This window comes from Lotus japonicus, chromosome 3, assembly GCF_012489685.1.
Source record: "Lotus japonicus ecotype B-129 chromosome 3, LjGifu_v1.2".
NCBI lineage: Eukaryota > Viridiplantae > Streptophyta > Magnoliopsida > Fabales > Fabaceae > Lotus > Lotus japonicus.
Genome location: NC_080043.1, coordinates 65,558,528 through 65,575,471, shown reverse-complemented (window position 1 = coordinate 65,575,471; position 16,944 = coordinate 65,558,528). Strand labels below are relative to the sequence as shown.

The 16,944-nt window shown below is 41.7% G+C and overlaps 1 protein-coding gene across 1 annotated transcript; it reads right to left on the bottom strand.

The window, feature by feature from the left end:
• Positions 1-13,913: 13,913 nt before the first annotated feature.
• Positions 13,914-16,420, bottom strand: LOC130744532 (uncharacterized). Its single transcript, XM_057596707.1, has 4 exons — positions 16,265-16,420; positions 15,691-16,171; positions 15,058-15,172; positions 13,914-14,787 (listed from the first exon to the last, which is right to left on the bottom strand). Exons 1-4 carry the CDS (start codon positions 16,418-16,420, stop codon positions 13,914-13,916), a joined length of 1,626 nt encoding a protein of 541 aa, XP_057452690.1.
• Positions 16,421-16,944: the final 524 nt, after the last annotated feature.

Genomic DNA, 16,944 nt, shown 5'->3' with positions numbered 1-16,944 from the left:
CTGGCTGCCTTTGATCAGGCTAAGAGCGTGGGTCAAATTATCAAGACTAAGGAGGCACATGTTGCTTCTGGCATGAGTCGGATCTTGGCTATGAAAGATGAAATTTTGAAGCTGACTGCAAGGAAGACCTTGATAACAGCTGATTTGTTGCGCATTGATACTCGACTTGATGAGCTTCGAAGGGAGATGGCTAAGTTAGAGAAGGAGCAAGCAACCTTAGTTGAAGAAGGCCCTTCTGTGAATACCCGCTTGACTGCTCTTGCTGATGATTGTAAAAAGGTGATGTTGTCGACATCCAAGCTTTCTAAGGAAGTTGAAGTCGACACTCTTGCCAAACAGAGTTTGGAGGTTAGAATTGCTGCTGCCAGTGGCCAACTTGATGCCTTCAAGTCGAAGATTTAGGATTTTCATCCTTCTTTCTTTTTATTTTCCTAGTTTGTAATAACTTTGACTTTGAATGGCCTTTGTCGCCAATTTCTGTAATGCTGACTTTGAATGCTTGTTTCGACAATGGCCTTACATTTGGAATTTTGTGGAATTCGACATGCGTTGCCAAGTGATTCCATACATGTTTTTATTTTCGAATCATCCTGTATTGCCAAATAATTTATGTTGTGCTTTTTTACACTACCTCTTAATCTCACCAATGTTTGAATTGGCACCGTCCAAAGCACTCTAACCGTTCGTCTCCTAAGTCGTTGCCGACTCCTTAGAAATAGGATAATTTATGATATTCTGTTGCCACGTTCTTGTTAACGATGGAACAACTTCCTATCCTTGCAGTGGTGTCTTACGTGGCTCTTGGCCATAGGGCAAAATCTGATAACTGCTCACCATGCATTTATTCTGCACTTTGTTACAATTGTTATAAATGATTCCGTTTTTTACTCTTCTTTAATCAGTAACTCCTCCAAAGCCTGTTTCTTCCTCTGCAAACTCTATTCTTGTAGCCATGGCCAGTCGTGCTCTCCTTAACCAAATCCGGTCCTTGGCTTTTGAAAAGGACATTTTTCAAGCCATGTACTAATCTCACTCGAAAGTTGAAGAGTTAATAATGCTCATCCACCAATTACTGCAGAGGGGGATTATTGCTCGCGTGAGAATTCCACTTCTGGACTTCTTGGGGCTGCTAAACGAGGCTATACCCCTGTACGAAGAATACAACCAACTTTCTGTGATGGTGTTCTTTGAAGAACACCAAATTAGTGAGAAGATGGAGGAGTTTTACCAACTCCAAGCTGCCTTAGGCCAAGCAGACCCTGAAGAGACCAAGGACTTGACTGGGAAGATCTGTGCCGCTGCTCTTGATGAGTTGAATTCTTGACAGGAGAAATCTCGTCTTGAAGGTCAGATGGAAGAGGTAGTGGGGCGCATAGAGCCTCTGAGGGTTAGATATGATGCCTATAGGGCAAACCCTCCTTTTTAGATTTTCCTTTTTCCATGCTTGTAATATCTTATGTAATTAATAAAACATTTCGATTTGGCAATACTCGTTCTTCGTTTCATTTTTTGTTTATTCGATCTTAATCTCGTGCAACATTGGCCTATACGTTTTCAAGTACTTACCATTTACTGTCACGCGTCGACATTGACCACTTAATTCTTTAATCGAATAAGAATTGTTAGAAAGCGCTTTCTCGACTTTAAACGATCCCAACTGGGGGCCCACTTGCCATAATTTCTATCTTTTTTATCTACTGGCAAGATAACTTTCCACACGTAATCACCAACCATAAAAGATCGAACTCTAACCTTTTTGTCATACGCTCTTGCGACGCGATCCTTTTGTCTGGTTAAAACGTCTAAAGCCAATAGTCTTTCTTCGTCGAGATTTACCAACTCATCGAGCATCATATTCCAATAATCTTTGAAGGTATGAAAAACGGTAGAAAGGGGGGGTTTGAATAACGTTTTCAGTATAGAACTTCCACCTTAAAGATTTTGACAAATCTTTCGAGAACTTAAGTGCAAAAGATAAGAGATAGAAAAGCACACAAGGATTTTATCCTGGTTCACTTGATAAATCACTCAAGCTACTCCAGTCCACCCGTTAAGGTGATTTCTTCCTTCTTAGAATGAAGGCAATCCACTAATCAGGTAAGCGTTACAACTGCACTTGAAACCTACAAGTGACTAACAATTACACTGACTTAGCTCACACTAAGATTCACTCTCTTAGTCTTCTCTAGGATCCGATCAACCTTGATCTCCTAAAGGAACTAAACAAACTGTTTATCAAAGAATCGTTTACAAGAGATTTGCTTCTAAAAAGCTAATAGTAAACTCAATGAATTTCAGATGAAAGAAAACTTAGAAGATTTTCGAATATGTCTTGCGTATGTGAATGCTTCTTTCTTCTAACCGTTTCTTTCAGTCTTCAGCCTCTTTATATACTCCAAGGATTAGGGTTGAGCGATGCATGGGAAATGCTACCGTTGGAGGGCAGTTCTGGAAAATCCAGCTTCTGCTGTGGCTGAGAACGTTAGGTAGGTCGTCAGGAAGGTACAGTTGCTTTTGTACTTGGATAGCGACGCGACCTTTAAACCTAGGAGACTTCTGATCAGAGGAATGCTTCGTATTGGAACTTGTGAAGCCGGTTGATCAGAGTCAGAGGGAAAGCACAGATCCTCTGACCATTGTATCTTCTGATTCTGAACTCAGAGGGAAGAACATGGCCTTCAGAGTTTCTTGCTTCTGGACTTCAGAGTTTCCACTATTCAGCTTCTGGATCTTCAGAGTCTTCTACACCATCAGAACATCTGAACCTTCAGTGTTTCTTGGTTATCAGAACTTCTGGATCTTCAGAGCTTCTAGCGACTGAGTCCACATCAGAGTTTGTATAGCTTCAGAACTTCTGAAGCTTTTCCACTGTTCATACTGAACATGGTGAATGCGAAAGCGTTGCTTGGGTCACTCTTTATACACAGTGCTTCTGATTTGTGTGAGATTGAGTTGAGGTCAGAACCTGCAAATAGCACACTCAGAAAAACACGTTAGAGTACCACAATTGTTCATATCAAAAGGTTAACTTGTAATCATCAAAACATAGAGTTGTACTACTAGATCAAAACTTGATCTTACAATCTCCCCCTTTTTGATGATGACAAAACTAAAATTTTTGATGAACAATTCTTAAACATTAAACTGAATTCACTCAGAGTTTAGAGATATAGAATAAGACTTATCCTGATGTGAATAGTTTATCTTGCTCATTCTGAATTCAAGTCACTGCTTGATTCTGAACTTAGCTCCCCCTGAATCTAATACTTGATGAAAACGTTAGTAAAGTCTAGATTGTGAGCTAAATAATATAAGAGTTCAGAGTGAAAAACTTATGACATAGATGAAAATCGAGTAAACAGAGCGCATAAGTAATCAGAGTCATGGACAAGGTATCAGAGTCTTGGGTATCAGAGTCAACTTATAATCACTTCAGAAGAAGTGAAATGTATTCCTTGTATTTGCCCAGTGACACATCTATGGTCATGAAGGTGGAACTCTTAACATCTCCAAAAGAAAAATAAATCACACTAACACATCTTACACATCAAAAACTGGGTTTACTCCCCCTTTTTGTCATAAGCAAAAAGCTTGGGGTGTGAAAAACTTAGCTTGAAGTACAAGGTACTCCCCCTTAGAGAAGGTCTAAGTTTAAAGAAAAATGAAAACGATGCCAGAATCAGAGTTAGGCGAAATAAATAGAGGAGTTAATGCAAGAGAAGAACGTTTACCACCGGTCAAGTGAGTAAAGAGAAGGGTCAGTTACCAAGAACTTAACCTCCAGAAACTGTAGGAGCATTAACTTTCAGAGATAAAGTGAAGCCTATATAAAGCATTGGAGAGAGAGGTAAGCTTCACACCTCGAACAATTTTCAGTAAAGAAAAAAAATGGCATCATACATCATAGCACTAGAAGAGCTGAGGAAGAAGGCCTTTGAAGAGGACTTGTTCCTGAACATCAGGCATCCAGAGGGTGCAACTACCATCGCGGAGCTGACACGGACACTGCTGGAAGAAGACCTGCGTCCAGAGTTGGAGAGAGACCTGAAGGAATTTCTTGCCTTCGTGGAGGAGGTGCAAGAACTCAGCCGGCTTGAACTCAAGCTGCTGGAAGAAAAAGAAAGTTTGGAAGAGGAGCTCAATACTGTAGAAGAGATTCTGGAGAGGGATGAGCTAAAGGACAGGCTCAGCAACATCCAGCATGTACTGGAGCGTCTGGAGAAAGATAGGTCAGAGCAGCGCCAGGAGTGCAGAAGAATGAGGAGGGATCCTCCATTCTAGATTTTATGATGTAAATAAATATGATGTAAACATAGAAAATTTGATGAATAAAAAAGATTTTTGCAAACATATGTGACACAAATATATATATAGATATGCATATAGAATCACAAACGAATAAAATAGAATAAGTAAATAAAAAGAAACAGAGTTTAAATAAAACAACGTTAGATAAAAAGAAAGAAAAAGAAGAGATCCTAGAACTAAGGTTTGTCAGATCGTCGCAGAAGTTCCATCATCATTTGCTTCATCTCAATCAGCATGGATTCATGAATGTCAAGACGCTGTTCCATGATGTCGAGTCTGGATGAGCTTGTCTGAGTAGAACTGGAAGGAACATTCTGAGCAGCTTGAGGATCTGGAATGGAAGCAGAAGCAGCAGGAGTAAACACAACTGGTGCAAGTGCTTGGCATCTAAGAGCTTCAGCCTCAGCTTCAAGTCGCTCTGCCTCAAGTCTGGCTTGTTCAGCTTGAGCTGCTGCTAGACGTGCAGCTTCTTCTGCTTGAGCCTTCTTTCTCTTGGCTTCTTCAATGGCTTCAAGAAGCTTATTTCTCTGTTCTTGTTCATGAAGAGCCACCCTTCGAGCAAACCTTTGCTTTGCAGCCTCAATGCTCTGACTTCCCTCTGCATGCAGGAGCTGCATCATAATTGGAACTTGAGCCACTAGCCAAGTGCCCAGATTGTTCCACTCATCAGCCACACATTCAGCATTCTCACTGAGGTCAGTCTGACCGTGCACATTGCGGAGCCTCAAAGAGGCTTCATGATAGAAAATATTGATGCACTCAGAGAGAGATGTGGGTTGGAGGTGAGTATAGGGAATTATGGAGAGGTTGGTTTCAGGAGAGGCTGGGTGATTGCTGCTATGAGCTTCAGAGGCACCTTGTGGAGAACCAATGTTAATCAGTTGAGCATTGGGTTCAGAGGTTCCAAGGTGAGGGTCTGAAGTTTCAACCAGAGGATGGGGTGATCTAACTGAGGATTGGTTAGACACTGAATGTTCGGGTTCAGGTTCTGGTTGAATAGGCTCTTGTTGGTCAGGGACAGGGTGAGCTTGTTGAGCCAAAGGGTCTGCCTCTTGTAAAGGATTAGCCAAGATAGGTTCATCTGGGTCTACTAGACGTTCAGGTCTAGGGCCAGGATATCTCCTAGGGCTTGGACAAGTTAGGTAATATTCCTCTAAGGTAGACACCTTTTCTTTTCTAACCTCCATGAATTTTCTAATGGATTCAGAGTTATTGGAGGGAGAAGAATCAGCAACATTGGTTGGGAAGGATACAGGTGTAAAGGCTGTGGAAGAGTCTGTATCCGTGGTTCTGGCAGCAGGACGTTCTGATGCTCTGGGAACAGAGTGATCAGACGTTCTGGGTTGTGGTTCTGTTTGGTTTGGCTCTGGTTGTTCATGGATGATTGGTTCAGAAGATAATGGGTCGTACGGAATGGTGAGGAGAGAGGTTGGTTCTTCTGACCTAGAGGGTTGATTCTGAAGCAAATTCCAGAGAGGTGCTTCAGTAGGGGAAGGTTGAAAGAAGGAAGATCTTGGGGAATGTGGTGGAGTGGTGGTTTGTGCGGCTGGTTGGGATTCAGGAATAGGAGTGAGGGGATTTGAGGAGTGTTGGAGCAAGACAGAAATAGGGAGTGCATCAAATAAATTCAAATCATCATCAGAAGCAAGTGCATGCTTACTTGAATGTGCTGATGATCGAGTCACTCTGGCAGGAGGTTCAGTCCTTCTGACCACTTCAGCAGCTGGTTCCACCCGAGTAGGTTTCACCACGATTCTGACCTTCTTCGTCTTCTTCTTTGGAGGACCATCCTCATTGTCACTATCATCACCATCATCAGGCTTTCTCTTTGTCTTCTTGACCAGAGGGACATCGGATTCCTCAGAAGATTCGTCCAGTAGCATCTTCCTCTGAGCTTTCTTCTTGGGAGGAGAAGGAAACTCTGGAGCTGGCGGTAGTCTGCTGACGAAATCATCAAGGTCAATTTCGAATCCTTGAGCCCTGAGGTCTTCAACATAGCATCTGATGGCGTCAGGATTGTCTGCCTGAGTCCACAGAGGGTAGTCATTCAGAGGCATCCTTCTACCTCTGATCTCAGAAGATGTGTCTTCATGAGCAGGAGCAATCTTCTTCTGGACCAAACCCATCTTCTTCAGAGAGTTTGCAGTGAAGACATCACTGACAATTGTGCTCAGATCCTCTACACATCCAGCATTAACCAGATCTTGCACCAGGTTGCTTTCAATGAGGAAGTCTGAGAGCAGCCTCCCAAAAGGGATATATTTGATTGCAGACTTGATGGAGGCGGTGGTGCGAGACTTCCGGATGCATTCCTTCAAGTAGGAGAACAGGAAGTAGGGAAGGCAGATCTTCTTCTGATCTTGGATGAAGAACAACATCACCTTCTGGTTGAAGTTGATGTAGTCTGGAGAACTGCCCTTCGGTCTCTGGTTTATGCAGTGGAGCAGGATCTTGTGCCAGATCCTGAGTTTGGGATGAAGATCCATCACCTTGTAACTCGTCTTGCCCGGTTTGAAGGTGGTGTACAGGGCCTGGTTGATTTTGTCCTTGGTGCTGGGTTTCAGCTTCGATTCCGTCAGTTGGAAACGATACCCATAAGCAGTATCTGCACCCAGCAAGTTCACGAAGGACTTCTCCGTGATGATGATCTTTCTGCCAAGAATATGAGATACCACCTGAGTATCATCGCAGTCGGCGTGCTTCCAGAATTCCTTGACCAATTTATCATATATCGGTCCTCGAAGTCTGTTGAAGTAATTTCCCCAACCTTGAGCTTGGACTTCAGGACGAAGATCATACCCATTTGTAGCCAAGTTGTCGAGGTTGAATCTCCATTCTGCCAGGACTTGGAGTTCCTCAGGAGGATATACACAGTGAACGGCACAGCCCCGTTCTGCAATAGGAACACTCTGTTCTTGAGTTTGAACTTGATCTTGAGTTGGATTCTCAGGGCCCCTTTGACCCGTTGCCAGACCAACTACCATGTGAGGGAACTAAGGTGCATCTGCAGTAGATCTTCTGGTTTGTCTCACCATTTTTGAAGAGGTTGAAGGTTTGAGGTAGAAGATGAAGGTTGGAAGATGAAGAGAGATCGAGAGAGAAATCGAGAAGAGCGGTTTTGAAAAGCAGAGAGAGCGAGAGCAAAAACCGGAAGTGAAAGAGAACGTGTGTGTATAGTGGGTTTTATCAAATAACCGTTGTTGATTCAAAAAGCACTTTAAGATCAACGGTTGAAAATTAAAGATAGATAGTAACAGTAAAATACACAATCACACACAGGAGAGAAGCACATCTACACGCAATCATAACAGACTGTCACACGGGCACAAGGAACTATGCATCAGAAAAACTGACACACGCGTTGTTGTCTCAGCTTCAGAGTCAGTACCAGTGGGCACACACACTCTGATTGAGTTACCTTCTGGACTAGACATCTTCTGATCAAGAAGTATCATAGTCAGAGGTTCTGATCCATCTTCACTCTGGACAAAAGTCCATGTTTAGATTTTTCAGAATAAAATTAAATCTATCCTCTGCTAAGGGCTTTGTAAAGATATCTGCCCATTGATGGTCAGTATCAACAAACTTCAGAAGAAGTACGCCCTTCTGTACATAATCTCTAATAAAGTGATACTTTACCTCAATGTGCTTTGCCCTTGAATTCAAGATAGGATTCTTACTCAATGAGATTGCAGCAGTGTTATCACAATAGATTGGGATATTGCTCTCAAGGATCTGATAATCCTCCAGCTGATGTTTCATCCAGAGCATCTGAGTGCTGCATATTGCTGCTGAGATATATTCTGCTTCTGCAGTTGATAGTGCAATGGTTGATTGCCTCTTGCTTGCCCATGAGACTAGATTGCTTCCCAGAAATTGACAATTTCCAGAAGTACTTTTTCTCTCTGTTCTATCTCCAGCATAATCAGCATCACAATAACCTGAAAGCTTATACTCTGATGTTTTCTTATACATCAAGCCAAGGTTAGTGGTGCCTTTCAGATACCTTAGGATCCTCTTAACAGCAGTTAAGTGAGTTTCCCTTGGATCTGATTGGAAACGAGCACATAAGTGAACACTAAATAATATGTCTGGCCTAGATGCAGTTAAGTATAGAAGTGAACCTATCATGCCACGATAGAGCTTCTGACATACTTTACCACTTTTATCTTCTTTCTCCAGAATGCATGTAGGATGCATTGGAGTCTTGGCCACTGTAGATTCCAGCATATTGAACTTCTTCAGAAGTTCTTTAGTGTACTTGCTCTGATGGATATATGTTCCTTCTGGTGTTTGATCAACTTGTATTCCCAGAAAGTACTTTAATTCTCCCATCATACTCATCTCAAATTCAGCCTGCATCATCTCAGAAAATTCTTTGCATAGAGATTGATTAGCAGAACCAAATATAATATCATCAACATAGATTTGCACAATTAAGATATCATCTTTATAAGTCTTGCAAAAAAGAGTTGTATCTACTTTACCCCTTACAAACTCATTCTCCAGAAGGAATGAGCTAAGTCTCTCATACCATGCTCTGGGAGCTTGCTTCAGACCGTAGAGTGATTTCTTCAATTTGAACACATGGTCTGGTTTCTTCTCATCTTCAAAACCTGGGGGTTGATGAACATAGACTTCCTCTGAGATATAACCATTTAGGAAGGCACTCTTTACGTCCATCTGATGTAGGACTATGTTGTGATTTACTGAGAAAGAGATCAACAGTCTGATTGCCTCCAGTCTTGCTACTGGAGCAAATGTTTCAGTGTAGTCTATTCCTTCCTGCTGGCTGTAGCCTTGAGCAACTAGCCTTGCCTTATTTCTGACTACATCTCCTTTCTCATTCAGCTTGTTTCTGAATACCCATTTCGTTCCAATAACATGGACATTCTCAGGCTTCTTCACTAAGCTCCAAACATCGTTCTTGGAAAATTGATTCAGTTCTTCTTCCATGGCCAGAATCCAATCCTTGTCCTGAAGAGCTTCATCTATGGACTTGGGTTCAATTAAGGACACCAATCCTTTCAGACTGAGCAAGGTCTCTTCAGAAGGTCTGAAGGCAGATCTGGTTCTGACTGGTTCGTCTTTGTTGCCCAAAATCAATTCCTTAGGGTGAGCTGCAGTGATTCTCCTCTTCTTCAGAGTTTGTGAGTTAGAGGGACCAGCTTCTTCCTCTGGTTCATCTTCCTCTGGCTCATCTTCCTCTGGAGCTTTGCCTTTGTCAGAAACATTAATGCTTAAATCTGCAAACTTTTCAACTAGCTTTGACTGGTTAGAGTCAAGCTTATCGTCAAATCTAACATGAATAGATTCTTCAATAGTCTTAGCATCAGTATTATAAAATCTAAAACCTTTAGATCTCTCAGAGTAACCGAGTAATAGACACTTAGAAGACTTAGCATCAAATTTATGCAATCTATCCTTCGTATTGAGAACATAACAAACACAGCCAAAAGGATGAAAATAAGAAATGTTGGGTTTTATGTTCTTCCACAATTCATAAGGAGTCTTATTCAGAATTGGTCTCACAGAGATTCTGTTCTGAATGTAACATGCTGTATTTACTGCCTCTGCCCAAAAGTGCTTAGCCATGCCAGTTTCTTGGAGCATGGTTCTAGCCATCTCCTGAAGAGTTCTGTTCTTCCTCTCAACAACACCATTTTGTTGAGGAGTTCTGGGACAAGAGAAATCATGAGCAATTCCACAGGAATCAAACAGACTCTCAAACTTATCATTCTCAAACTCTCCACCATGGTCACTTCTGACACGCACAATCCTACAAGCCTTCTCGTTTTGCACTTGAGCAATAAAGGTAGAGAACACAGCATGAGACTCATCCTTGCGGGTTAGAAACTTTACCCATGTCCAACGGCTATAGTCATCAACGATAACCATCCCATATCTCTTGCCACCTATAGACTCAGTTTTCACTGGTCCAAAAAGGTCGATATGCAGAAGTTCCAACGGCCTTGAGGTTGAGACAACATTCTTTGCCTTGAAAGGGACTTTTGTGAATTTGCCTTTCTGACATGCTTCACAAAGAGCGTCTGAAGCGAACTTCAGATTGGGTAAGCCCCTGACAAGGTTTAGCTTGCTCAGCTGAGAAATCTTTCTCATACTGGCATGCCCTAACCGTCTATGCCATACCCACTGCTCTTCATTAACAGACAGAAGGCACTTCACATTCTGAGCCTCTAACTCAGATAATCTGATCTTATAAATGTTGTTCTTCCTCTTGCTGTTAAACAGAACAGAGCCATCGATCTGACTTACAGCCCGGCAGGACTTTTGATTGAATATAACATTATAACCCTTGTCAGCTAATTGACTTATAGACAATAAGTTATGTGTTAAGCCGTCTACCAATAACACATTATCAATGCATGGACTACTATCTACACAAATAGTACCAGTACCAACAATTTTACCCTTTTCATTTCCTCCAAAGCCAACTTCGCCTCCAGGCTTAAGTTTCAGCTCTCGGAACATACGCCTTTCTCCCGTCATGTGACGCGAGCATCCACTGTCCAGATACCATGATTGGTGTTTCAGTGGAGCTATCAAGGATATCTGCAACATAGATAATCTTGTCCTTAGGTACCCACTTTCTGGGTCCTCTCTTGTTAGTTACCCCAGAGGTTCTGATCACCTTGGGTGTCTCAACATGATATTTTAAAGGAATATTTGCATGATATTTAGTCATAGAGAAAGATCCCTTTTTAAGAGGGTGTTTAGCAACTTTAGCAGGTAAAGGATCAGGCAATATGGTACCAGAGGGAACAAAGCATTCATACAAGGATTTAGCTTTAGACACAGAGGGCTCATTTCTAATTGGTTTAGAATAGCCAATGCCATGCATTCCATTTCTGCTTACGCCATAGATCATTGAGGCCATTAAGCTTCTATCCACGCTTTTAGCTAGGAATCTTTGAAAAGACTTTTCATACTTAGATTCATTTCTACAATCAGAGGCATCACAGGCAACAATTTCTTCTAACTTAGCAATCTGGTTCTTAAGCACAGAGTTAGAATTGATCAAAGCATGATTATCATTTTTCAGATCAGAAATAATTTTCTCATGTTCAGAAGGAGTCTTGGAAACAGCAGATAAGTTCTTTTTCAGCTTCTTATGCTTAGACAATAAGGAGTTATACTTATCCATAATATCAGACAATGCATGTTTCAGTTCAGAGGTAGAGAAAGAAGCGAATACCTCGTTTTCATCGTCTGAGTTAGGATCTCCTTCTGATTCTGAGTCAGAGTCAACAGCTTCCTTTGACTCTGCTTCCTTGTCTTTGACAATTGCCATGAGTCCTTGGACTTCACCATCAGACTCTTCTTCGTCTTGAAGTGCTTCTTTGGCTTCTTGTCTTTCTTCAACTTTGGACAATCACTTTTGTAGTGCCCAGATTCTTTGCACTCAAAACATGTGACTTCCTTGATTGAAGACTTCTTCTGGCCTGAGGACTCATACTTTCCTTTTGCCTTTCCAGAGCCTTTGAACTTGCTCTGCCTGTGCTTCCAGATGCGGTTGAGTCTCTTGGAGATCAGAGTCAGCTCATCTTCATCAGAATCTTCTGATGCTTCTTCAGATTCCTCTTCTTCAGCTTGAAGAGCCTTTGACTTCTCAACCTTAGCCTTTTCAGATTTGGATTTCAAGGCTATGGACTTTTTCCTCAGATCTTGCATCTCTGAGCGCTTCAGCTCATGGCATTTCAAAATGCTGATGAGTTCTTCTAAACTCATATTCTCAACGTCTCTCGTGAGCTCTATTGAAGTCACCAAAGGCATCCAACTTTCAGGAAGACACCTAATGACCCTTATGACATGATCTTTTGTTGTGTAGCTCTTGTTGAGAGGTCGTATGCCAGCTACAAGCAACTGAAATCTGGAGAACATTTCTTCAATGGACTCATTTGGCTCCATGATGAAGGATTCATACTTTTGGATCAAAGACAATGCCTTTGATTCTTTGACTTTCTTGTTTCCTTCATGAGACATCTTCAGAGATTCGAAAATGCCTTTTGCAAACTCACGATCTGTAATCTTCTGGTACTCTTCATAGGAAATAGCACTTAGAAGAATTGCTCTTGCTTTGTGATGTTGTGAGTACAGCTTCTTTTGATCTGCAGTCATCTCTGACCTTGGGATCTTCTTGCCATCTGCATCAACTGGACGCTCGTAGCCATCCACAATAATATCCCAGAGATCTGCATCGAAACCCAGAAAGAAACTTTCCAGTCTATCTTTCCAATATTCGAACCTTTGACCGTCGAACATAGGAGGCTTTGCATTGTAACCATCTCTTTGAGTTTCACTGGTGGTGGCAGCCATTGTTTTTCACACCGGCCCGGATCACTGAACACTGTTAGGTGTGGTAATCAGAACTTGCGCTCTGATACCAATTGAAGGTATGAAAAACGGTAGAAAGGGGGGGTTTGAATAACGTTTTCAGTATAGAACTTCCACCTTAAAGATTTTGACAAATCTTTCGAGAACTTAAGTGCAAAAGATAAGAGATAGAAAAGCACACAAGGATTTTATCCTGGTTCACTTGATAAATCACTCAAGCTACTCCAGTCCACCCGTTAAGGTGATTTCTTCCTTCTTAGAATGAAGGCAATCCACTAATCAGGTAAGAGTTACAACTGCACTTGAAACCTACAAGTGACTAACAATTACACTGACTTAGCTCACACTAAGATTCACTCTCTTAGTCTTCTCTAGGATCCGATCAACCTTGATCTCCTAAAGGAACTAAACAAACTGTTTATCAAAGAATCGTTTACAAGAGATTTGCTTCTAAAAAGCTAATAGTAAACTCAATGAATTTCAGATGAAAGAAAACTTAGAATATTTTCGAATATGTCTTGCGTATGTGAATGCTTCTTTCTTCTAACCGTTTCTTTCAGTCTTCAGCCTCTTTATATACTCCAAGGATTAGGGTTGAGCGATGCATGGGAAATGCTACCGTTGGAGGGCAGTTCTGGAAAATCCAGCTTCTGCTGTGGTTGAGAACGTTAGGTAGGTCGTCAGGAAGGTACAGTTGCTTTTGTACTTGGATAGCGACGCGACCTTTAAACCTAGGAGACTTCTGATCAGAGGAATGCTTCGTATTGGAACTTGTGAAGCCGGTTGATCAGAGTCAGAGGGAAAGCACAGATCCTCTGACCATTGTATCTTCTGATTCTGAACTCAGAGGGAAGAACATGGCCTTCAGAGTTTCTTGCTTCTGGACTTCAGAGTTTCCACTATTCAGCTTCTGGATCTTCAGAGTCTTCTACACCATCAGAACATCTGAACCTTCAGTGTTTCTTGGTTATCAGAACTTCTGGATCTTCAGAGCTTCTAGCGACTGAGTCCACATCAGAGTTTGTATAGCTTCAGAACTTCTGAAGCTTTTCCACTGTTCATACTGAACATGGTGAATGCGAAAGCGTTGCTTGGGTCACTCTTTATACACAGTGCTTCTGATTTGTGTGAGATTGAGTTGAGGTCAGAACCTGCAAATAGCACACTCAGAAAAACACGTTAGAGTACCACAATTGTTCATATCAAAAGGTTAACTTGTAATCATCAAAACATAGAGTTGTACTACTAGATCAAAACTTGATCTTACAATCTTCACTAGGGATTTCCTCTTGCCTTTGGATTCTACAAGATTGCAAATAGACTTCCGCTGGCAACACTGCCTCTTGACCATATGCTAGTCGAAAAGGTGTTGCCCCCGTGGCCTCCCTGGGTAAATTTTGATAAGCCCATAGAATCTGACCTAGAGTCTCATGCCAGCTTTTGGGTTTTCGACCCACATGCTTTTTGATCAAGCTGATTAACGTTTTGTTGGCAGCTTCTACTTGGCCATTGGCTTGGGCATAGTAAGGAGTCGAGGTTAGGAGTTTTATGCCCCAAGACTCTGTGAACGCTGCTACTTTTCGACCTACAAACATTGTGCTTGGATCTGTTGTGAGTGATTCAGGCAAGCCAAAACGGTATACATTGTGATTTTGTATAAAATCGATCACTGTCTCTTGAGTAACATTTTGTAATGGAATGGCCTCTACCCACTTAGTAAAATAGTCTATAGCCACGATTATGTATTTGTGTTTCCTTGATGAAGATGGGTTGATTTCACCAATTAAATCTAAAGCCCAACCTCTAAATGGCCATGGCTTGATGATGGAATGCAACTCGCTGGCTGGTACATGCTGGATCCCTGCGTGCTTCTGACAATCCTGGCATCCTTTTGCATATTTGATGCAATCTTTTGTGATAGTAGGCCAGTACATGCCTTGTCGAAATAGGATCCACTTCATTTTGGCTCTGGCTTGATGAGCGCAACATAGGCCATCATGCACAACCAAGATTGCCACGAAGGCATCATCCTCACTTAAACACTTTAGCAAAGTCTCATCGACATTTTTCTTGAACAATTCGTTGCCCATGATTGTATAACTTAAAGCCCTGTACTTGACCTTCCTGTCAGTAGTTCCCACAGGATTTTGCAAATAATCGACAATTGGCTTTCTCCAATCATTGGGTGTCAGATTGTTAATAACCAGGATGTCGAGATCCAGTGGATTTAATTTTCCCTTGACTTTAATCAATGCCTTCAACCTATCTTTATCTACCATGTACCCGGAAGCGATTTGCGCCAACTCATTGACCTCTTGATTGTCTATCCTAGATACGTGGCCGATTTCTGCTTGGTCGAAATTGGCTAATAAGCATGTGTCTTTTACGTAATACCTCGCCAAGTCTTCACTAACGCATTTGTACTCCTTGGTGAGTTGTTTTATCACCAGCTCAGAATCGCCTTTTATAATGACGTTCTTAGCTCCTAAAGCCAATAAGATTTCGAGGCCTGAGATTAAGGCCTCATATTCAGATTCATTATTAGAGAAATTTTCTCGAATTCGAAACATGAACTTAGTAGGGATGCCTTGTGGAGACACGATAAGCATTCCAATCCCTGATCCCTTTCTATGGCTTGAGCCGTCGAAAAATAGCTTCCAAGGCTGAATTCCTACGTAGGTTATAACTTCTTTAGACAGCGTGTGGTCTGCCAGGAAGTCTGCTACTGCTTGCCCCTTGATCGCTTTCAACGGGACATATGTAAGTGAATATTCGGTTAGGGCAAAGCCCATTTACCAATTCGACTATGCAAAATAGGTTTGGATAACATGTGCTTTATTATGTCAAAATGAGAAAAAACCATTACATCAATTGGCTTTATATAATATTTCAGCTTAGTACAAGAGAAATATAGACATAAGCACAGTTTCTCGACCAAAGTATATCGAGTTTCTGCATCATTCAAAATACGACATAAATAAAATATGGCTCTTTCGATGTCATTCTCATCCTCTTGAGCTAACATACTTCCAATGGTCTCATCTGTCGCTGAAATATACAACCTCATTGGCTTTCCTCTTATGGGTGGAATCATTACTGGCGGACTTGACAAGTATTCCTTGAGCTCGTCGAAAGCTTTATGGTGCTCTGCTTCCCACCGGAACGTTTCTTCCTTCTTAAGTCGAAGAAGCGGTGAAAAAGGCTTGGTCTTCTCGCTGAGGTTGGCGATGAATCTTCTAAGAAAGTTGATCTTCCCCAACAACGACTGTAACTTCTTCTTGCTGTTTGGGGGACTTGTGTCGAGGATCGCCTTGGCTTTGTTCTTATTGATCTCGATGCCCTTTTTGTGCACCACAAAGCCCAAAAAATCTCCTGTAATCACACCAAAAGCACATTTGAGAGGGTTCACTTTCAAACCATGTTTCCTCATTCTTTCGAATGATTTCCTTAGGTGCAGCAGGTGGTCATCCCTTGATGGAGACTTTACCACTATGTCGTCGATATAAACCTGCATAAAAGTTTCATTGAAATCATGGAAAATGGTATTCATTACCCTTTGGTAGGTCGCGCCAGCGTTTTTTAATCCGAATGGCATGACTACCCACTCATATGTCCCCAGGGCACCAGGACATCGAAAAGCCGTCTTCGACACGTCTTCTTTGGCAATGAAAATTTGGTTGTAACCAGAATAGCCATCTAACAGACTCAAGTACTCATGACCCGCTGCTGAATCGACCATCATTTCTACAATTGGCATGTGATACTCATCCTTGGGTGTGGAGGCATTCAGATCTCAAAAGTCAATGCAAACTCTCATCTTGCCATTCTTCTTAATTACTGAACTACATTGGCAAGCCAGTCGACATATCTGGTTGTCCTGATGAACTTACATCTCAAGAGTCTTTCGATTTCTTCTTTTATTTTCACTAGGACAGCTGGGTGAAACCTCCTAGGCAACTGTTGAAGGTATGAAAAACGGTAGAAAGGGGGGGTTTGAATAACGTTTTCAAGATAAAGCTTCCACCTTAAAGATTTTATCAAATCTCAAATCTTTTCGAGAACTAAGTGCTAAAGATGAGAGATAGAAAAGCACACAAGGATTTTATCCTGGTTCACTTGATAAATCACTCAAGCTACTCCAGTCCACCCGTTAAGGTGATTTCTTCCTTCTTAGAATGAAGGCAATCCACTAATCAGGTATGTGTTACAACTGCACTTGAAACCTACAAGTGACTAACAATACACTGACTTAGCTCACACTAAGATTCACTCTCTTAGTCT

Coding starts and splice junctions, on each gene's coding strand:
- LOC130744532 (XM_057596707.1), bottom strand. CDS start 16,420: ATGCCAATTGTAGAAATGATGGTCGATTCAGCAGCGGGTCATGAGTAC. Junction 16,172..16,264: donor CCCTGGGGACATATGAGTGG/GTAGTCATGCCA, acceptor ACTTTTATGCAG/GTTTATATCGACGACATAGT. Junction 15,173..15,690: donor GACAGATGAGACCATTGGAA/GTATGTTAGCTC, acceptor CCTTAATCTCAG/GCCTCGAAATCTTATTGGCT.